The following is a 23,812-nucleotide window of genomic DNA, read 5'->3' as shown; positions in this document are numbered from 1 at the left end:
TTTTCTGTATAGAAAATGTGTCTCATTGAGACATCTTTTCTGTATAGAAAATGTGTCTCATTGAGACATCTTTTCTGTATAGAAAATGTGTCTCATTGAGACATCTTTCAAGTAATACTATACTACCAATTTTTCTTCACAGTATCGTGTTAATATTCTAGAGGAATGGAATGAAGTATGCAGACAACGTAAAATACCCTGTTCCGAGAAATTCTCATTAGCCAATACTTTGGGCAATCCTATGCAAATACGTGCCTGGTCTTTAGCCGGTTTACCAGCAGATAATTTTTCTGTAGAAAATGCCATTATAGTGGCTAATTCCAATCGCTACTCCCTATTAATAGATCCACAAGGTAAGTAAAACTCAAAAGTTTAACAGTAAATAGTAATTGTTGAAAAACAACATAATAATAAATAATAAATTATTTATTTCTTTAATTTAATAAATAATCAAAATACAAGTCCAAGCCAACAAGTGGATTAAAAATATGGAAAAGAAAAATGACCTTAAAGTTATCAAACAAAGTGATGCCAATTATATGCAAATACTTGAATTGGCAATTACGTATGGTAATCCAGTATTGATTGAAAATGTTGGTAAGTACTTTCATAAAGTATAATGCTAAAACATACATATGTACATATTTAAACATTTTTATAAGTATTTATTTTATCTTTGTGTAAAAACAAATAGATAAAAATAACAAAATCAATATAAATTGCTTAATTTAAGTTATTTTTGTGTGTATAAAGAAAACACACAGACAAAGCTACATGTCAATGATGAAAATTTAAAACTGCATATGTAACATGTTTCCCAATTTAAAATAATAACCACAGTCCACTGCATGTTGCAGTGTTGTCCTCTAAATTCAAAATCAGTTGCTTAAACAAAAATGTAAGTTATGTCTGGGTAACATTTCACCATCTCTTTATTTGCTTAAATATTTAATGATAAGTATTTTTGTTTATCACTCTTAAATGTTAAATGGGTGGTAATATTTGTTTATGCCCTCCAAAAATAATTTGGCTAGAAATAGAAAAGACGAAAAATATTTTGTTTTCTTCCTTATTGCGTAGACAAGTGTTATTATGATTATTCTTATTCTTATTAATATTATTGTTGAAAATATTTTTTGTATTTTTTGTTGTTGTTTCCTAACAGCTAATTCCCATTAAAAGTAATGTTTGTTTTGTGTACTTTTTGTTTCCTCCCAGTGAAATAAAAAAAAAATATTTCTTGAGGACCATTATAGTGTTTCATTCTTTTTATTTTAATATCTCTGAGAAATAAGTATTAACCGTTGGAATGCCAAATTTTTGAGTATTATGATGACCACAGTGTTTAATCCGTCTAGTATATAGTCTAGTCTATAGTCTAGTCTATAGTCTAGTCTATAGTCTAGTCTATAGTCTAGTCTATAGTCTAGTCTATAGTCTAGTCTATAGTCTAGTCTATAGTCTAGTCTATAGTCTAGTCTATAGTCTAGTCTATAGTCTAGTCTATAGTCTAGTCTATAGCTATCTATAGTCTAGTCTAGTCTAGTCTATAGTCTAGTCTATAGTCTAGTCTATAGTCTAGTCTATAGTCTAGTCTATAGTCTAGTCTATAGTCTAGTCTATAGTCTAGTCTATAGTCTAGTCCTAGTCTATAGTCTAGTCTATAGTCTAGTCTATAGTCTAGTCTATAGTCTAGTCTATAGTCTAGTCTATAGTCTAGTCTATAGTCTAGTCTATAGTCTAGTCTATAGTCTAGTCTATAGTCTAGTCTATAGTCTAGTCTATAGTCTAGTCTATAGTCTAGTCTATAGTCTAGTCTATAGTCTAGTCTATAGTCTAGTCTATAGTCTAGTCTATAGTCTAGTCTATAGTCTAGTCTATAGTCTAGGTCTATAGTCTAGTCTATAGTCTAGTCTATAGTCTAGTCTATAGTCTAGTCTATAGTCTAGTCTATAGTCTAGTCTATAGTCTAGTCTATAGTCTAGTCTATAGTCTAGTCTATAGTCTAGTCTATAGTCTAGTCTATAGTCTAGTCTATAGTCTAGTCTATAGTCTAGTCTATAGTCTAGTCTATAGTCTAAGTCTATTCTATAGTAGTCTATAGTCTAGTCTATAGTCTAGTCTATAGTCTAGTCTATAGTCTAGTCTATAGTCTAGTCTATAGTCTAGTCTATAGTCTAGTCTATAGTCTAGTCTATAGTCTAGTCTATAGTCTAGTCTATAGTCTAGTCTATAGTCTAGTCTATAGTCTAGTCTATAGTCTAGTCTATAGTCTAGTCTATAGTCTAGTCTATAGTCTAGTCTATAGTCTAGTCTATAGTCTAGTCTATAGTCTAGTCTATAGTCTAGTCTATAGTCTAGTCTATAGTCTAGTCTCTAGTCTAGTCTATAGTCTAGTCTATAGTCTAGTCTATAGTCTAGTCTATAGTCTAGTCTATAGTCTAGTCTATAGTCTAGTCTAGTTTATAGTCTAGTCTGTGGTCTATGCTATAGTCTTGTCAATTGTCTAGTCTTTACTCTATAGTCTAGATTAGTCTGTGTCATTTGGAGATATATTCTTTATAGAAAAATTTTCTCAATGTGAAACACATCAACTGGTTTGTAGAAGGCCAATACGTTGACTCTGTTCTTTTTCGTTTAAATTAGGATTAGCAGTGTAATACTAATGTACCTGACAACCGGGAATAGATCAAATACATACAATAAAGAATTACTCTAACCATAACCACGTCTCCCTAATTCCTTCATAACAAGCCAAATACCCATGAGTTATTATCTCTCGAATTTAGTTCATAGCATTATCATTATTGGCAAATAGTCATTATTCCTTCAATTATCTTAAAAATATATTTTCACTTAAATCTCCACCTACATCTTATCTTTTGCAAAGTGGGATTAAAATCCATTAGACCAGATAAAATTCTAAAAGTAATGTAAAACCATGGCGAAAAGCGGGTTAATACTTGTTGGTTTGGAAGATTTCAATACTTTTGAAATGTTTCGTTACAAGTATCGTTACTAAATTGTGAAGATGAATGGATGATGAGCGTGATTATGTTTATTTTTATATAATTTTACGTTTTTTCGTTTTTATTAAAATGTTGTTTTGTTTTGGTTTTTTATTCATTCAACGTTTATGTATTCGCCTTCTTTTGCGTTTAATGATGAGTTCAAGTGTTTTGGATTTATTTTGTCTATGATGGTACTTGAAAAATTTTAACTGTCCATGGCACGTTCAGTCAGTCATTCGCCTATTGGTATTGGCATGGACCATTCATTGCTGTGGATGTATGTATGTATGTTTGTATCTGGTATGTTTGACGTTTAGCCATACGTCTGTCTTAAGAGTTTTTCTTCTATGACCATTTATTGTCTAGCTGATTTAATATTTCGTTTCCAATGATTTTTATTTTCAATGTTGTGTTTTTCTATCTTTTTTCTATAAAAGATGTTTTTGTTGCTATTCTTAGTTGATATTCCTTTTTCATGGTTTAATGAATGATTTCAGCCATTTACATTTACTAACTTTCAAAGATTAATGACATAATGAAATGAACCATAAATGATACGAGTATGTAAGTAACTTGAAATGATACTGACTTTTTTCTTTTTTTAGATGAAAGATAAAATTTAATGATAAAATGCTTATTAGCCCGACATTAGGCAGCATTTTCTTTTGAAACTTTATATGATTTGAATTTTCTAATTTCCTTTTAACTTCTCCATTCCCAGTTTTTCGTTTTCGTTTGTCACTTTTGTAAGTAATTAGCAGATATCATGTGTTAATGTTGTCTGTTGTTATTAAAGCTGAATTTGAATTAGGAATCATTAAGTGTGCTTGAAAATGTTTTGATTTGTTTGTCTTGTAATCTAAAAGTCATAAAATTTATTATTTTAATTGTTTGTTAAAGTTGAAGAAACTCTTAAGTGTTGTAGGTTTCCTAAGTTTTGTAAAATTCTTGTTAAGTGCTGTAACAATGTTATGATGTTTGTGTTGAGTTCAAAACTAGTTCAACTTAAGATGGAATTAGTAGTTTGTGGAGGTGGTAATATAGAAATATAAGCTTTATGGAACAATAATAATTATACACTCGATTAAATTCCTTTAGCAACTTACATCTCAATTTAAGGATAGTCCATAATCGCAGACTCCATCACAATCTAGTCTAGTCCACAGTACATAGTCCAGTCTATAGTCTAGTGTATAGTCTAGTCTATAGTCCAGTCTACAGTCTAGTCTATAGTCTAGTCTATAGTCTAGTGTATAGTCTAGTCTATAGTCTAGTCTATAGTCTAGTCTATAGTCTAGTCTATAGTCTAGTCTATAGTCTAGTCTATAGTCTAGTCTATAGTCTAGTCTATAGTCTAGTCTATAGTCTAGCCTATAGTCTAGTCTATAGTCTAGCCTATAGTCTAGTCTATAGTCTAGTCTATAGTCTAGTCTATAGTCTAGTCTATAGTCTAGTCTATAGTCTAGTCTATAGTCTAGTCTAGTCTAGTCTAGTCTAGTCTATAGTCTAGTCTATAGTCTAGTCTATAGTCTAGTCTATAGTCTAGTCTATAGTCTAGTCTATAGTCTAGTCTATAGTCTAGTCTATAGTCTAGTCTATAGTCTAGTCTATAGTCTAGTCTATAGTCTAGTCTATAGTCTAGTCTATAGCTAGTCTATAGTATACTCTATAGTCCAGTCCATAGTCTAGTCTATAGTCTAGTCTATAAACTAGGCTATAGTCTAGTCTAAAGTCTAGTCTATAGTCTAGTCCATAGTCTAGCCTATAGTCGAGTCTATAGTCTAGTCTATAGTCTAGTCTATAGTCTAGTCTATAGTCTAGTCTAGTCTATAGTCTAGTCTATAGTCTAGTCTATAGTCTAGTCTATAGTCCAGTCTATAGTCTAGTGTATAGTCTAGTCTATAGTCTAGTCTATAGTCCAGTCTATAGTCTAGTCTATAGTCTAGTGTATAGTCTAGTGTATAGTCTAGTGTATAGTCTAGTCGATAGTCTAGTGTATAGTCTAGTGTATAGTCTAGTGTATAGTCTAGTCTATAGTCTAGTCTTTAGTCTAGTCTATAGTCTAGTGTATAGTAGTCTAGTCTAGTCTATAGTCTAGTCTAGTCTAGTCTACAGTCTAGTCTATAGTCTAGTGTAAGTCTAGTCTATAGTCCTAGTCGATAGTCTAGTCTATAGTCTAGTCTATAGTCCTAGTCTATAGTCTAGTCTATAGTCTAGTCTATAGTCTAGTCTATAGTCTAGTCTATAGTCTAGTCCTATAGTCTATCTATAGTCTAGTCTATAGTCTAGTCTATAGTCTAGTCTATAGTCTAGTCTATAGTCTAGTCTATAGTCTAGTCTATAGTCCTAGTCTATAGTCTAGTCTATAGTCTAGTCTATAGTCTAGTCGATAGTCTAGTCTATAGTCTAGTCTATAGTCTAGTCTATAGTCTAGTCTATAGTCTAGTCTATAGTCTAGTCTATAGTCCTAGTCTATAGTCCTAGTCTATAGTTCCTAGTCGATAGTCTAGTCTATAGTCTAGTCTATAGTCTAGTCTATAGTCTAGTCTATAGTCTAGTCTATAGTCTATTCTATAGTCTAGTCTATAGTCTAGTCTATAGTCTAGTCTATAGTCTAGTCTATAGTCTAGTCTATAGTCTAGTCTATAGTCTAGTCTATAGTCTAGTCTATAGTCTAGTCTAGTCTAGTCTATAGTCTAGTCTATAGTCTAGTCTATAGTCTAGTCTATAGTCTAGTCTATAGTCTAGTCTATAGTCTAGTCTATAGTCTAGTCTATAGTCTAGTCTATAGTCTAGTCTATAGTCTAGTCTATAGTCTAGTCTATAGTCTAGTCTATAGTCTAGTCTATAGTCTAGTCTATAGTCTAGTCTATAGTCTAGTCTATAGTCTAGTCTATAGTCTAGTCTATAGTCTAGTCCTATAGTCTAGTCTATAGTCTAGTCTATAGTCTAGTCTATAGTCTAGTCTATAGTCTAGTCTATAGTCTAGTCTATAGTCTAGTCTATAGTCTAGTCTATAGTCTAGTCTATAGTCTAGTCTATAGTCTAGTCTATAGTCTAGTCTATAGTCTAGTCTATAGTCTAGTCTATAGTCTAGTCTATAGTCTAGTCTATAGTCTAGTCTATAGTCTAGTCTATAGTCTAGTCTATAGTCTAGTCTATAGTCTAGTCTATAGTCTAGTCTATAGTCTAGTCTAGTAGTCTATAGTCTAGTCTATAGTCTAGTCTATAGTCTAGTCTATAGTCTAGTCTATAGTCTAGTCTATAGTCTAGTCTATAGTCTAGTATAGTCTAGTCATAGTCTAGTCTATAGTCTAGTCTATAGTCTAGTCTATAGTCTAGTCTATAGTCTAGTCTATAGTCTAGTCTATAGTCTAGTCTATAGTCTAGTCTATAGTCTAGTCTATAGTCTAGTCTATAGTCTAGTCTATAGTCTAGTCTATAGTCTAGTCTATAGTCTAGTCTATAGTCTAGTCTATAGTCTAGTCTATAGTCTAGTCTATAGTCTAGTCTAGTCTAGTCTAGTCTATAGTCTAGTCTATAGTCTAGTCTATAGTCTAGTCTATAGTCTAGTCTATAGTCTAGTCTATAGTCTAGTCTATAGTCTAGTCTATAGTCTAGTCTAAGTCTAGTCTATAGTCTAGTCTATAGTCTAGTCTATAGTCTAGTCTATAGTCTAGTCTATAGTCTAGTCTATAGTCTAGTCTATAGTCTAGTCTATAGTCTAGTCTATAGTCTAGTCTATAGTCTAGTCTATAGTCTAGTCTGTAGTCTAGTCTAGTCTAGTTATAGTCTAGTCTATAGTCTAGTCTATAGTCTAGTCTATAGTCTAGTCTATAGTCTAGTCTATAGTCTAGTCTATAGTCTAGTCTATAGTCTAGTCTATAGTCTAGTCTATAGTCTAGTCTATACTCTAGTCTATAGTTTAGTCTGTAGTCTAGTCTGTAGTCTAGTCTATAGTCTACTCTATAATCTAGTCTATAGTCTAGTCTATAGTCTAGTATATGGACTAGTCTATGGTCTAGTCTATAGTCAATAGTTTAGTTCTTTAAATCCTAAAAAGTACCAACTTTGTTATAAGTTTTGAAATTTTCCATGCCTGGCACAAGACAAAGTCGGAGACTCTGCTCCGTGGTACTAGATAAGAGAGGTTCCATGTTTCGAGCCCAAGTCAAATAAGTTCAAGTCAATCTGAAATTGAGATTGACGAAGACTGTTGATTTTATATTTTGTCAATTTCTCTTCTGTTGATTCTTTTGTAAAACATTTGCAGAACATTGTGTAATATGTTCAGCATTGTTCGCATTTTTTGCATATGACGACTTGTCTCAGCTGTCTTTTCTTAAAATCTTTTTAACTTTAACTGCAATGTGAACACAGTCAGAGTAAAAACTATTTAGAATAGTTAGGTAGTTTATTGCCTCAAACCTAATTTAAATTTTCTCTTTGAATATCTATTGTTTCTAAGCAAATTTCCTTATCTACTAAGAAATATAACAAAATTAATTTTCCCAAAGGAATTATTTCCTCCATTGTGTAATCAAAAGAAATTCGTTTCGTAAAATTTAAGCAATTTATATTTATCATAATTTCTTTATAATTTCATCATACTAATTGTATTATCATATTTCAATACCTAATGCCAATTTTTTTCCCCTTCACATCTGCTAAACTCCCAATAACAGGTGAACGTTTGGATTCAAATTTAACGCCAATTTTAGAAAAGAATGTAATTAAGCATAAAGGTGGCTACTTTATCAAGAGCGGAGATCAAATGATTGAATATAATAGTAATTTTCGCTTATACATAACAACCTGTCTAAGGAATCCTCATTATCCGCCAGAAATTATGGTTATGGTAAGTGATGACGATGATAATGCTAACAAGGAATATCAAAACCAATATATTAACATATTTAACAAACACACACATACATATACACCTAAACTTAAGCTCTAACATAAAAATAGACACCAAATAAACTTGATTTTTTCTTCCTGCTACAAACCACGAGATATCTGCATAAAAACGAACTGAAACTAAAAACCAGCGAATAAAAAACTGCCAGAGAAATGAAATAAATGGGGTGTTGAGTGGGAGTTGGGGTTAAAAAAAACAATAGCGATGACGTGGGTGGTGATGATGATGACGATGTTTTTCTTCTTGTTGTTGTTGGTTTTTGTATTTTTTAGTGTTGCTGGTGGTAAAGTCGAAATGAATGTAACCATCAAATGAATTTCAAATGAAATGATATCAATTCAATGATTGTAATAAAACGTATAAAACAGTTTGCACGGTTGGCAAAGTGAATACTAAAAAACAACAAAAAATGCTTAGAATGGGATACTAAAAAAAACCTTTACATTTACATACATTTTGTAGCAGATGATGAAAGAAAGTAGAGATTTCTTTTTTTGTTCTTTCTCACACTGCTTTTTTGCCTCATCTTATTTTATTTAACATTTCTCTGTATGTCAGATTGTTTTCGTTGAATCGGTGTGTTTTTGCAAATATGCAAATTTTTTGTTTTAGAACCAAAGAAAAAAATTCGAGAAAAATAAAAACATAACCATTATTCTTTAGTTATTCATATACGTATTGTTGAGAACTAGAGGAATAAAGAAAAACAATTTGAAAAAATACTTCAGCAGACAGTATACGATAGTAGATACACTCTATAAGACTTGATAAATCTACTCCAATTAAATTTTCAAAATTTCTTTCTTATAGAATATTTTAGAAATTTTTACATTTTGATTTCGAGATAAATTCGAAAATGTTTTTTAGAAAATATTCAAAAATTTTGTAAAAAGTTTCCTTTTTATAGAAAATTTTCGAAAATGTTACTATTTTTAGGAAAAAATTCTCTTTTTAAGAAAAATTCTTTTTTTATAGAAAATATTCGATAATTTCTTTTTTAATTGAAAATATTTAAAAATTTCCCTTTTTTACATAGAAAATTTTCGAAAATTTAGTCTTTTAAAATATTTCATTATTTTAAATTTTTATAGAAAATTTTCAAAAAATTTTCCAGAATATTTTTCAAAAAGTTCTCTTTTTTATAGAAAATTATCAAAAATTACTCTTTTTTTTAGAAAATTTTCTCTTTTTTATAGAAAATTTTCGAAAATTTCTATTTGCTATAGAAAATTATTCAAAAATTTCTAATTTCCATAGAAAATTATTTATAATTTATATTTTCTATAGAAAATTATTCGAAAATTTCTATTTTGTATAGAAAATTATTCGAAAATTTCTATTTTGTATAGAAAATTATTCGAAAATTTCTATTTTGTATAGAAAATTATTCGAAAATTGCTATTTTGTATAGAAAATTATTCGAAAATTGCTATTTTCTATAGAAAATTATCCGAAAATTGCTATTTTTTATAGAAAATTATCCGAAAATTTCTATTTTCTATAGAAAATTATCCGAAAATTTCTATTTTCTATAGAAAATTATTCGAAAATTTCTATTTTCTATAGAAAATTATTCGAAAATTTCTATTTTCTATAGAAAATTATTCGAAAATTTCTATTTTCTATAGAAAATTATTCGAAAAGTTCTTTTTTATAGAAATTTTTCGAAAATTTCTCTTTTTATAGAATTTTTTCGAAAATTTCTCTTTTTATAGAAAATTTTCCTCTTTTATAGAGAATTTTCGAAAATTTTCCTCTTTTATAGAGAATTTTCTTTTATATAAAGTTTTCGAAAATTTCTCTTTTTATAGAAAATTTTCGAAAATTTATATTTTATAGAAATGTTTCGAAAATTTCTCTTTTTTATAGAGAATTTTAGAAAATTTCTCTCTTTTATAGAGAATTTTCGAAAATTTTCCTCTTTTATCAAGAATTTCTCTTTTTTATATAAAATTTTCTAAAATTTCTCTGTTTTATAGAAAATTTTCGAAAATTTCTATTTTATAGAAAATTTCTATTTTATAGAAAAATTTCTAAAATTTATATTTTATAGAAAATTTTCGAAAATTTCTCTGTTTTAAAGAACATTTTCAAAAATTTCTGTGTTTTCTCCCTTTTATAGAGAATTTCTCTTTTTTATATAAATTTTCTCTTTTTTATATAAAATTTTCGAAAATTTCTCTTTAAATATATTTTCGAAAATTTTTCTTTCTTAAAAAATTTTTCAAAAATTTCTCTTTTTTAAGGAAAATTTTGGATATATAAAAGTTTCGAAAATTTATATTTTTTATAACAAATTTTCGGAAATTTCTGTTTTCTATAGAAAATGTTTGAAAATTCTATTTTCTATAGAAAATTTTGGAAAATTTCCCTTTTCCATAGAAACTTCTATTCTCTTTTCTATAAAAAAAACTTTCGAAAATTTTTTCTTTCAATTTTCTAAGAGAATTTTTAAAATTTCTCTTCTTTATAAAAAATTTTTGGATGTTAATCTGTTAAAGAACATTTTCAAAATTTTTCATTTTATAGAAAATTTTCAATATTTTTTAATTTTTTAGAAAACGTTTTAATTTTTTTGTAGAAAATTTTGGAAATTCTATTTTTTTTTAGAAATTATTCAAACATCTTTTTTATAAAAAATCTTCGAATTTTACTAAGTTTTAAGACATTTTTCTGAAAAAAAAAATTTGAAAGATTTATCCATTTTTGTTAGCATTTTATTTTTTAACAATTTATTTTCTTATCGCAACAAACGGACCGATAAGTTAAAAGTTTTTAGCAAGTGTAAGAGAATATTTATATTTATTTAGAAATAACTAAAAAGGGTTTACACTTAAAGGATGTAATAAAGGTCAAACTGTTGTTTTTTTACATCCAAAGTTATTTATATATAATTGTTTTATTTATTTTTAACTTCTCAAGAATTAATGTCTAAAAATAAATTTATCAAAATCATTCAAAAGTATTAATCCCACATTTTTCTCTACCCTTTTCAACCATTTTGAACTTTATTTTATGTGACCACATTTCATATCAAATTGTAATAAGTTTCGTTTTTCTTTTTCTCAGAAACAAAAAATTATTTCATTTATTTTTTCTAAATGTTGTGTTGATGTTAGCATTTCTTTTGGTTTTCTAGTTTATATACGTAAACGTAAATGTTGAAACAAAACTGAATAGCAACTTTGTTTTGTTAAATATTTTACACCAACACCCTTACCTCCCTCCTTCTTTAACCAAAAAAAACACAATTCAAACACACCAACTAACTCATATTACTATATAAACAAATTTATTTTTTTTGTTATGTTATTTATGTACATACCCCTACATAAACCGATTTTATATCTCTATTTTACAATCTTTGTCTATTTTCAAAATATTTTAAATATATATTTCCTTCCTCTTTACCCCTTTAAAACGTTATTGAATGTATGTATGGTGTTTCCTCTGAACAGGTAACCGTAATAAATTTTATGATTACGGAACAAGGTTTACGTGAACAACTGTTGGCTACTGTTGTGGCTCATGAACGTCCCGATCTACAGGAGAAAAAGGAACAATTGATTATTGAATCGGCAAAAAATCGCGATGCTTTGTATACAATTGAATCAAAAATATTGGAGGTAAGCACGTTTTATTACACTAACACATGATATGTATGTATATAAACACATGTATCTATGTATGTATGTGTTTAGTAAGTAGTAAGTATATTGAATTTGATTCTATTTTTATTATTTAAGCTTTTACAATTGTTTTTATACCATACACCACTTTAGTGGGAATGTTATGTTGGATTTGTGCTGATGTTTGTAACGCATAGAATCATTTTCTGAGTCGATTAAGCCATGTTCGTCCGTCTGTCCGTCTGTCCGTCTGTCTGTCTATCTATCTGTTTGTCTGTCTGTCCGTCTGTCCGTCTGTCTGTCTTTCTTTCTTTCTTTCTTTCTTTCTTTCTTTCTTTCTTTCTTTCTGTCTGTCTGTCTGTCTGTCTGTCTGTCTGTCCGTCTGTCTATCCATGTCAACCTCTGAAAATGCTTTAACGTCATTAATTCCCTTATAAACACGCATATTTCAATGAAATTCGGTATAATTAACTTCAATGTCAACGAAAATCCCTCCATCAAATTTTGTTAGGAGCGGTTCATAATTGACCCTAGCCCCCATATATAGCCTCCATAAAAAAATTATTTAATCATCAAAAATATATCGAAATTAAGGAAAAATTCAACATAAATGCTTTATTACTAAAATAATAAACATTTTTGATAAACTCATAACCGGTGTAGGGTATGGCTATGGTCGGCCACGACGACTATACTTTTTTACTTGTATTTTTTTTTGCGTTTCATTGGATTTTTTTTGTATTTTATAAGTTCATTTCAAATTCAATTATTGTTTTCTCTATTGTACTTTTGTGTAAAAGTGTTGTTATTATATACATAAGTAGTACATGTGTGTATAATAAGTATGATAAGTTATTAAAACGACCCCTCTCAGTTGTGCTGATATACAATAGCTTACCGCCTACATTACAGGAAAGTAATTAAATAATACATGACTTGTAAACTGACATTTTATTAAATTTAGAATACTTCATCAGTTTCAGTTTTAATAAGTTTTAACTAATGTTATCTTGTAAATCTGTTTGTTATTATATAACCTTTGTATAATTATCACTTCACCCTCGTTAATGATTTTTGAGTTTTATATTCATTATGTATAGAAGTTTTTCGCATGTTTTAGTATTTGGTTTTTTGCACACCTAGATTTTTTTTGAACGGAAAATAAACTATAGACTTAGTTCGTTATTCAATTTGTAACAATTACCAATTTTTCGAAAAACAAAATTTAAAGTAAAAAATCTTGAAAAATTGTTTAACGAAATCGTCATTCCATTTCTAATTACCACAATATACATATGTAATTATCCGCATATCTTAGAAACTGCAACCGCTATAGTCTTCAAACTTTGTATTTTAAATTTGCTGACAAAATGGGCGGACTAGCTATAGTGGGCGTGGTACCTCCCATATCAAGAAAATAATAATTTAGTTTATCTGGGAAAATATAACAGATAGAGTGCTTCAATATTGTTGGAGTCACTTCAGCATCACAATACGAGCATTTAAGACAAAAATGGGAGAACTAGCAATAGGGGGCGTGGCACCTCCCACATAAATTAAATACAAAAATACGTATATCTAAGAAACTATTAGAGCTGGAATTCTCAAATTTTGTACGACCAATATTGTCACTTTTCCAATTGGCTCACAATCCGTCTGTCTGTCTGTCTGTCTGTCTATCTGTCTGACTGTCTGTCCATCTGTCTGACTGTCCATGTAAACCTTGTAATCAAACTACAGGTCGCAATTTTGAAGATAGTTGGACGACCCAAGGACGAACGCTAGAGATTTTGGTTGATAGCGGTGCATTTTTTCACCTAGCCCCCATATAACAGGACCCCCTAAATTGGGATTTGGAGCTCATAATTATGCCAAATATACTAATATCCCTAAAAAAGACACTTTTGATGAAAAACTTTTCGATTAAATTTCAATTTATAAAACATTCGCTCATATCTTTTTTTATTATCTGTAAAAACTATACAGCAAACTAATATCGCCTCAAAAACACATACTTTGCAAGAGAAAAAGGGAAAAAAAATAAACGGAAACTTTAAACATTTTGAATATATATGTTATGTTATGTTTCTATCTGTTTTGCTTGGGGATATAAAAACTTATTAATTTTTATTATTTTCATGTGTTCTTGACAATTCAATTAACTGGAAATTGTATTGATAGGGTTTTTAATTTTCATTTTATTTTTTGGTTTTCTGCAGTCATTTTTTTGCAATTTTACCTATAAATAAATAAATTTATTTTCTCTTTATTACAAATAACGCTGCATTTAATTGAATTTAATTTTAACTTAAATTTTGATATTAAAAAAATTTAATATTTCCATAATAAAACTATATTTATTGCCAAAGGTTTTCAAACATCAATATTGCAAAATATTTCCACATATACTATCTGATAAAAAAAGCAAATATAAGAAATATACAAAATTACTAATTCATTTGAACGACAAACCAATGTCCCTTCATATTAATTTTATTTTGGAAATGCATAATTATATTTTACATCTGTATCACAAAATATATGCATCTTTATATTGCAAGACTAGTTTAACTTGTAACTGCATGCGAAACTTAATAAAGTTTGCTTTTGATGTTTTTACTTCTGTTTTCTTTTTCTACTATTTTTATTCAGTTTTAACTGTTTCCAAAGATTTTTAATATTTTTATATTTTTCTTGAAGTTTTGAATGAATATTAAAACATTTCTGTCAAACACAAAAACTTAACACACGTGCAACACTTTAGGAAACTTGATAAATGTTCTTTTTATAGAAACTTTTCCAGAAATTTTCTTTTTATAGAAAATTTTCCATGCATTTGCTTTTTATAAAAAATTTTCCATAAATTTTCTCTTTAAAAAAAATTTTCTTTTTATAGAAAATTTTCCATGCATTTTCTTTTTATAGAAAATTTTTCATAAATGTTCTTTTTATAGTAAATTTTCAAAAAATTTTCTTTTTATAGAAAATTTTCCATAAATTTCTTTTTATAGGAAATTTTCCATAAATTTTCTTTTCATAGGAAATTTTCCATAAATTTTCTTTTCATAGGAAATTTTCCATAAAATTTCTTTTCATAGAAAATTTTCCATAAATTTTCTTTTCATAGGAAATTTTCCATAAATTTTCTTTTCATAGGAAATTTTCCATTATTTTTCTTTTTATAGTAATATTTTCATAAAGTTTCTTATTATAGGAAATTTTTCATATATATATTTTCCATAAATATTCTTTTTATAGAAAATTTTCCATAAATTTTCTTTTTATAGAAAATTTTTCATAAATTTTCTTTTTATAAAAAATATTCCAAAAATTTTCTTTTTATAGAAAATTTTCCATAAATTTCCTTTTATAGGAAATTTTCCATAAATTTTCTTTTCATAGGAAATTTTTCATAAATTTTCTTTTCATAGGAAATTTTCCATAAATTTTCCTTTCATGGAAAATTTTCCATAAATTTTCTTTTCATAGGAAATTTTCCATTATTTTTCTTCTTATAGTAATATTTTCATAAATTTTCTTATTATAGGAAATTTTCCATAAATTCTCTTTTTATAAAAAATTTTCCATAAATTTTCATTTTATAGAAAATGTTCATTTTATAGAAAATTTTCAAGAAATTTTATTTTTATAGAAAATTTTCCATAAATTTTATTTTTATAGAAAATTTTCCATAAATTTTATTTTTATAGAAAATTTTCCATAAATTTTCTTTTTATAGAAAATTTTCCATAAATTTTCATTTTATAGAAAATTTTCAAGAAATTTTATTTTTATAGAAAATTTTCAAGAAATTTTATTTTTATAGAAAATTTTCCATAAATTTTCTTTTTATAGAAAATTTTCAAGAAATTTTCTTTTTATAGAAAATTTTCAAGAAATTTTCTTTTTATAGAAAATTTTCAAGAAATTTTCTTTTTATAGAAAATTTTCAAGAAATTTTCTTTTTATAGAAAATTTTCAAGAAATTTTCTTTTTATAGAAAATTTTCAAGAAATTTTCTTTTTATAGAAAATTTTCAAGAAATTTTCTTTTTATAGAAAATTTTCAAGAAATTTTCTTTTTATAGAAAATTTTCCATAAATTTTCATTTTATAGAAAATTTTCAAGAAATTTTCTTTTTATAGAAAATTTTCAAGAAATTTTCTTTTTATAGAAAATTTTCAAGAAATTTTCTTTTTATAGAAAATTTTCAAGAAATTTTCTTTTCATAGAAAATTTTCCAGAAATTTTCTTTTTATAGAAAATTTTCCAGAAATTTTCTTTTTATAGAAAATTTTCCAGAAATTTTCTTTTTATAGAAAATTTTTCATTAATTTTCTTTTTATAAAAAATTTTCCATAAATTTTCTTTTTATAGAAAATTTTCCATAAATTTTCTTTTTATAGAAAATTTTCAAGAAATTTTCTTTTTATAGAATATTTTCAAGAAATTTTCTTTTCATAGAAAATTTTCCAGAAATTTTCTTTTTATAGAAAATTTTCCAGAAATTTTCTTTTTATAGAAAATTTTCCATAAATTTTCTTTTTATAGAAAATTTTCCATAAATTTTCTTTTTATAGAAAATTTTCAAGAAATTTTCTTTTTATAGAAAATTTTCAAGAAATTTTCTTTTTATAGAAAATTTTCAAGAAATTTTCTTTTTATAAAAAATTTTCAAGAAATTTTCTTTTTATAGAAAATTTTCAAGAAATTTTCTTTTTATAGAAAATTTTCAAGAAATTTTCTTTTCATAGAAAATTTTCAAGAAATTTTCTTATTATAGAGAATTTTCAAGAAATTTTCTTTTCATAGAAAATTTTCCAGAAATTTTCTTTTTATAGAAGATTTTTCAGAAATTTTCTTTTTATAGAAAATTTTCCATAAATTTTCTTTTTATAGAAAATTTTCCATAAATTTTCTTTTTATAGAAAATTTTCCATAAATTTCCTTTTTATGAAAATTTTTCATAAATTTTCTTTTTATAAAAAAATTTTCCATAAATTTTCTTTTTATAGAAAATTTCCGATAAATTTTCTTATTATAGAAAATTTCCGATAAATTTTCTTTTTATAGAAAATTTTCCATAAATTTTCTTTTTATAGAAAACTTTCCATAAATTTTCTTTTTATAGAAAATTTTCCATAAATTTTCGTTTTATAGAAAATTTTCCATAAATTTTCATTTTGTAGAAAATTTTCTTTACATTTTCTTTTTATAGAAAATTTTCTTTACATTTTCTTTTTATAGAAAATTTTCTTTACATTTTCTTTTTATAGAAAATTTTCTTTACATTTTCTTTTTATAGAAAATTTTCTTTACATTTTCTTTTTATAGAAAATTTTCTTTACATTTTCTTTTTATAGAAAATTTTCTTTACATTTTCTTTTTATAGAAAATTTCCGAGAAATTTTTTTTATAGAAAATTTCCAAGAAATTTTCTTTTTATAGAAAATTTCCGAGAAATTTTCTTTTTATAAAAATTTTTCCATAAATTTTCTTTTTATAGAAAATTTTCAAGAAATTTTCTTTTTATAAAAAATTTTCAAGAAATTTTCTTTTTATAGAAAATTTTCAAGAAATTTTCTTTTTATAGAAAATTTTCAAGAAATTTTCTTTTCATAGAAAATTTTCAAGAAATTTTCTTATTATAGAGAATTTTCAAGAAATTTTCTTTTCATAGAAAATTTTCCAGAAATTTTCTTTTTATAGAAGATTTTTCAGAAATTTTCTTTTTATAGAAAATTTTCCATAAATTTTCTTTTTAAAGAAAATTTTCCATATATTTTCTTTTTATAGAAAATTTCCATAAATTTTCTTTTTATAGAAAATTTTCCATAAATTTTCTTTTTATAGAAAATTTTCCATACATTTTCTTTTTATAGATAATTTTCCATAAATTTTCTTTTTATAGAAAATTTTCCATAAATTTTCTTTTTATAGAATATTTTCATAAATTTTCTTTTTATAGAAAATTTTACCGAAAAAATCTTTATAGTATTTTGTAAGAATTAATAATAATTTAGGATAAATTTTAAAATGCCCTAAAGTATGCTAAATGTTACAGCTAAAAAAAAATATTTAACAGAAAAGCAAAAACTTTGTAAACAATAAATTAGTTGCAGTATAGCGAATCATTCAAATGTCTAAATTTATGTTTTTAAAAAAGCTGATAATCGTATTTAGTAAAAATAATAACCACATATGTATATAGTTTCACTAACTTTCCTTATTTAAATAATTTGCAGTGTATTCGTACCGTTCAATGGTATGATTTTCATTTTGATTTTGTTTGAATAAATTTTTCTTAAAATTGTTTTTCTCACACAACAAAACTATAAACCAAGTAAGAAAAAAAATCACACACCCAGACTCATGTGAATACCTATTTATACTTATATCCTGTTTTAAATATATGTCTGTCTGTCTGTCTGTCTTCTTCATGTATATTTTTTCATTTATTTCCTCATTTCTACTGCACCATTCAGGTACTCTCAACGTCCGAAGGCAATGTATTGGAAGATGAAAATGCCATTAACATTTTGTCATCTAGCAAAATCTTATCCGAACAAATTCAAGAGAAACAAATTATTGCAGTCGCTACTGAGGCGGAAATTGATGAAGCGCGTCAACGTTACATACCTGTAGCCAAACATTCGGCCATATTGTTTTTTTGCATCAGTGAATTGGCAAATATTGATCCCATGTATCAATACTCATTGGGTTGGTTTCTGAATCTCTTTGTGAATACCATCATGAAGGCACCCAAATCAACTGAATTACAAGAACGTTTGGAAAATTTAAATAATTATTTTACGAAATCAATTTATCAGAACGTTTGCAGATCGTTGTTTGAGAAAGATAAATTGGTCATATCGTTGGTGATGTGTTTAGGTATAATGATGGCAAAGGTAAATATGATTTAAGAAAAAAAAAGAATTATGTTAATGATTTAGTTATTGTAAGTAGATATTTGTAAAAAGTGCTGAATGGTTTTTAAATGTCATTTATAAAATGATTAAGATATATGGACGGTCAAACCGACTTTGCAATAACCTACAATAAGTTTTAGGGCCTTATTAATGAACATTTATCTAAGGTTTATGAATAAAGCTCTTAGATTTGATTTCTAGTTCAGTTCTAGTTCAGTTCTAGTTCAGTCTAGTTCAGTTCTAGTTCAGTTCTAGTTCAGTTTAGTTCAGTTCTAGTTCAGTTCTAGTTCAGTTCTAGTTCAGTTCTAGTTCAGTTCTAGTTCAGTTCTAGTTCAGTTCTAGTTCAGTTCTAGTTCAGTTCTAGTTCAGTTCTAGTTCAGTTCTAGTTCAGTTCTAGTTCAGTTCTAGTTCAGTTCTAGTTCAGTTCTAGTTCAGTTCTAGTTCAGTTCTAGTTCAGTTCTAGTTCAGTTCTAGTTCAGTTCTAGTTCAGTTCTAGTTCAGTTCTAGTTCAGTTCTAGTTCAGTTCTAGTTCAGTTCTAGTTCAGTTCTAGTTCAGTTCTAGTTCAGTTCTAGTTCAGTTCTAGTTCAGTTCTAGTTCAGTTCTAGTTCAGTTCTAGTTCAGTTCTAGTTCAGTTCTAGTCGTCTAGTTCAGTTCTAGTGTCAGTTCTAGTTCAGTTCTAGTTCAGTTCTAGTTCAGTTCTAGTTCAGTTCTAGTTCAGTTCTAGTTCAGTTCTAGTTCAGTTCTAGTTCAGTTCTAGTTCAGTTCTAGTTCAGTTCTAGTTCAGTTCTAGTTCAGTTCTAGTTCAGTTCTAGTTCAGTTCTAGTTCAGTTCTAGTTCAGTTCTAGTTCAGTTCTAGTTCAGTTCTAGTTCAGTTCTAGTTCAGTTCTTAGTTCAGTTCTAGTTCAGTTCTAGTTCAGTTCTAGTTCAGTTCTAGTTCAGTTCTAGTTCAGTTCTAGTTCAGTTCTAGTTCAGTTCTAGTTCAGTTCTAGTTCAGTTCTAGTTCAGTTCTAGTCAGTTCTAGTTCAGTTCTAGTTCAGTTCTAGTTCAGTTCTAGTTCAGTTCTAGTTCAGTTCTAGTTCAGTTCTAGTTCAGTTCTAGTTCAGTTCTAGTTCAGTTCTAGTTCAGTTCTAGTTCAGTTCTAGTTCAGTTCTAGTTCAGTTCTAGTTCAGTTCTAGTTCAGTTCTAGTTCAGTTCTAGTTCAGTTCTAGTTCAGTTCTAGTTCAGTTCTAGTTCAGTTCTAGTTCTAGTTCAGTTCTAGTTCTAGTTCAGTTCTAGTAATTGAAATTGGTAAGAGTTCCATTACAGTTATTTTTAAGTTATTAAATTCAAAATGTATTTTATAGAGATCTAAGTGTGAACATCGTAAAGATATCATGACGGGTCATTAGTCAAAAAAACCTTATCTACTATAGTAGTGAAGGAGGTCAATCATAAAATTTTAAAAATTGTTCTATACCAGTAAACATTACTGAAAATAGTTTATAATAAATTCATGCTCATTACTCATCATCACCATCAGCATTATTAAAATGTACTTTACATTAACGCGATTTTTTTCATTTTTATATCGGGTTCATCATCTTCTACACTTCAATTAATTTTATGTTTGACTTTATTCCATTATATTTCCTTTTCTTTATATTTTCATGTTTATAACAAATTATTATATTTTTTTTTGGATGCCTTAATGCAAATACTATTTTATACTCTTCGTGCCCAAACCACTATATCTAACTTGGGATGCTGCTGCAATTGCCACTGCTTTCCCATTGATTGTGCAACACTCTTGACTTAAACTTATTTTCTTGGTTGCTTTTTTTTTTTTTTTTCTTTTTTTGGCTTAATTACAAAAATTGGTAAAAAAAATAAAAAATGGAAAATAAAACAAGGGTAAAATAAATAAATCCCATTTGTTGTTCTTTTTAACGGGAGGCGTTGGATTGCAAAGTATTCCACCTAATCCAGCACCAGTATGGCTTCCTGAAAAGGCTTGGTTTCAAATAGTGCTGGCCAGCAATTTGGAAGGGTAAGCAACATTGTATTTATATTTTGGTTCTACTAAAAAAGGAAGAAAATACGAACAAAAAAAAAGCAAAACAAAAAAATCAAGCGTATTTTCCTATTGTATGTGAGTCTGTTTAAGTTTCTTTTCTATAGAATAGAAAATACATATTTTAAAATTGCATAGAAAATATTTTTTGCAGCATTTTTTATATACATTTAGAAGCAAATAATACTACGACTGAAAGCATTAAAAAGGAATCATGCTGCATGAATGTAAGATTAAAGTTACCCAGTTAATATTTTGGAATTATAATTTGTACATAACCTTACTTAATATAACATGATGAACTATTTCTAAAGAAATTTCCAGTGGGAATCGAACATGCGACCCTTAAATTGCTCTACCAACTGACTTAAAGCCTTTTGCTGCAGAACCCTAACAAATATTTTTTTAATAAATAACGAAAAACACATGGCACTAAATATCAAATTATTTACTGGGTTCTTCTACAAATACTAGAACATACTAGACTGTAATGCTTATCACAAGAGTATTATTCTTGGTAAAAAAAAATTAATTAATTAAATGGTTTTAAAAGATATTACGATTTTAAATTAAAGTGCTGACTTTAAAATTATGTTTTGTACAATGACAATAAACTTCAAAACAAATAAACAAAAATAACAATGACTTTGCTTTACAAAATATTTATATGTATTACAAATTGAAAATAATGTAAAAATAAAACAAATTGAATTTTCTAGACAGAAGGATTTAAGAGATAAAATGAAATCTTTTGCAAGTTAATATATAAGTTAACTTAAATTTAAATCCATTTTTTTATTAATTGATATATAAGAATTTTGTACAAAAAAAGAAATTGTTAGAAATTAACAAAAATTTTAATTATTTTTCTCGCGATAACCTCAAAATTAAAGATTTTTTGAGACGCATTTCGCAAAGATTGCATATAATTTTTGGAAATAATTATACTGAGATCAAGATTTTTAATCACTGCCAGGGAACTAAAGGCCTTTGAAAAATGATTTTTAATTTCTCTCCTTAGTAGTTAGTTAGTTAGTTAGTTAGTTAGTTAGTTAGTTAGTTAGTTAGTTAGTTAGTTAGTTAGTTAGTTAGTTAGTTAGTAGTAGTTAGTTAGTTAGTTAGTTAGTTAGTTAGTTAGTTAGTTAGTTAGTTAGTTAGTTAGTTAGTTAGTTAGTTAGTTAGTTAGTTAGTTAGTTAGTTAGTTAGTTAGTTAGTTAGTTAGTTAGTTAGTAGTTAGTTAGTTAGTTAGTTAGTTAGTTAGTTAGTTAGTAGTTAGTTAGTTAGTTAGTTAGTTAGTTAGTTAGTTGTTAGTAGTTAGTTAGTTAGTAGTTAGTTAGTTAGTTAGTTAGTTAGTTAGTTAGTTAGTTAGTTAGTTAGTTAGTTAGTTAGTTAGTTAGTTAGTTAGTTAGTTAGTTAGTTAGTTAGTTAGTTAGTTAGTTAGTTAGTTAGTTAGTAGTTAGTTAGTTAGTTAGTTAGTTAGTTAGTTAGTTAGTTAGTTAGTTAGTAGTTAGTTAGTTAGTTAGTAGTTAGTTAGTTAGTTAGTTAGTTAGTAGTTAGTAGTTAGTTAGTTAGTTAGTTAGTTAGTTAGTTAGTTAGTTAGTTAGTTAGTTAGTTAGTTAGTTAGTTAGTTAGTTAGTTAGTTAGTTAGTTAGTTAGTTAGTTAGTTAGTTAGTTAGTTAGTTAGTTAGTAGTTAGTTAGTTAGTTAGTTAGTTAGTTAGTTAGGTAGTTAGTTAGTTAGTTAGTTAGTAGTTAGTTAGTAGTTAGTTAGTTAGTTAGTTAGTTAGTTAGTTAGTTAGTTAGTAGTTAGTTAGTTAGTAGTTAGTAGTTAGTTAGTTAGTTAGTTAGTTAGTTAGTTAGTTAGTTAGTAGTTAGTAGTTAGTTAGTTAGTTAGTAGTTAGTTAGTTAGTTAGTTAGTTAGTTAGTTAGTTAGTTAGTTAGTTAGTTAGTTAGTTAGTTAGTTAGTTAGTTAGTTAGTTAGTTAGTTAGTTAGTTAGTTAGTTAGTTAGTTAGTAGTTAGTTAGTTAGTTAGTTAGTTAGTTAGTTAGTTAGTTAGTTAGTTAGTTAGTTAGTTAGTTAGTTAGTTAGTTAGTTAGTTAGTTAGTTAGTTAGTTAGTTAGTTAGTTAGTTAGTTAGTTAGTTAGTTAGTTAGTTAGTAGTTAGTTAGTTAGTAGTTAGTTAGTTAGTTAGTAGTTAGTTAGTTAGTTAGTTAGTAGTAGTTAGTTAGTTAGTTAGTTAGTTAGTTAGTTAGTTAGTTAGTTAGTTAGTTAGTTAGTTAGTAGTTAGTTAGTTAGTAGTTAGTTAGTTAGTTAGTAGTTAGTTAGTTAGTTAGTTAGTAGTAGTTAGTTAGTTAGTTAGTTAGTTAGTTAGTTAGTTAGTTAGTTAGTTAGTTAGTTAGTTAGTTCTATAACCTATTCTACAACCAATATTTCGAAGTGTTACAAACAGAATAACAAATTCCATGAACCTATCCCCACCTTTTGAATACAAAATATCTATTTTATTTGTATTTGCTTACAATAAAGCTAAGCCTTTTAACCCTTAAACGGAAATAATTATTATAAAAAAATATATAATTCTTGGTCGTACATGACACGCAAATAAATCCATAAAATTATGTAAATAGAATACATAACCACATACATATATATTTATATAAAATTAGCCAAAGAAAATCATTTTCTCCTCTTTTTTATCGACAAACTTCTTTGAGGAGATAATAATAATAATAATACTAACTCTTTAGTAGTATATATTCATAAATAGCTTTCACATTAATGTGTGGATTTTTCTTTAAAAAAGAGCTAAACCAACCTCACATATGAATAGAATAAAAGAAATATTTTTGAATTTATGCCAAATAATGCCAACAATGTTGTTTTCTTTCATACGCCTCTTTTCTTAACATACAATAGTTTAGCAAACTTTTATAAAAAGTTTGAAGAAGACATTGAGGCATGGAAGAAATTTTGTGATTTGTCATCACCGGAAGAAGCTGAATATCCGCCACCATATGATCATATTGATGAGATGTTGGGTTTGATACTATTGAAATGCTTAAGACCGGATAAAGTTGTACCAGCGGTTAGAGTAAGTTTTTTTTTTTCATATACTCTTTGCTTGTATTATGGTGTTTTTTTTGCTGATTTTTCTTTTTTGTATAGTAATAGAGTATTTTGTGTTGCTTTAAACAGTTTATTATTTGATTACATATGTTATTTATTGATATTATTTGGGTATAAATAATAAAGTATGGAAAGAAAAGGAAAGATT

The 23,812-nt window shown here is 26.8% G+C and overlaps 1 protein-coding gene across 1 annotated transcript in view; it reads left to right on the top strand.

Moving 5' to 3' along the window:
• The window catches only part of LOC119600917 (dynein heavy chain 3, axonemal), a 61,941-nt gene that overhangs the window by 26,463 nt on the left and 11,666 nt on the right, over positions 1-23,812 (top strand). The window contains 7 exon segments of the mRNA XM_037951507.1: positions 143-353; positions 463-597; positions 7,697-7,869; positions 11,391-11,558; positions 18,047-18,469; positions 20,381-20,517; positions 23,455-23,629. Of these exon segments, the coding sequence (XP_037807435.1) occupies positions 143-353; positions 463-597; positions 7,697-7,869; positions 11,391-11,558; positions 18,047-18,469; positions 20,381-20,517; positions 23,455-23,629 (1,422 nt within the window).

This window comes from Lucilia sericata, unplaced genomic scaffold (assembly GCF_015586225.1).
Source record: "Lucilia sericata isolate MDLA Ls3-8-SP2 unplaced genomic scaffold, ASM1558622v1 Contig000127F_arrow, whole genome shotgun sequence".
NCBI lineage: Eukaryota > Metazoa > Arthropoda > Insecta > Diptera > Calliphoridae > Lucilia > Lucilia sericata.
Note: the sequence above shows the minus strand (reverse complement) of the source record. Positions and strands in the feature narration are given on the sequence as shown.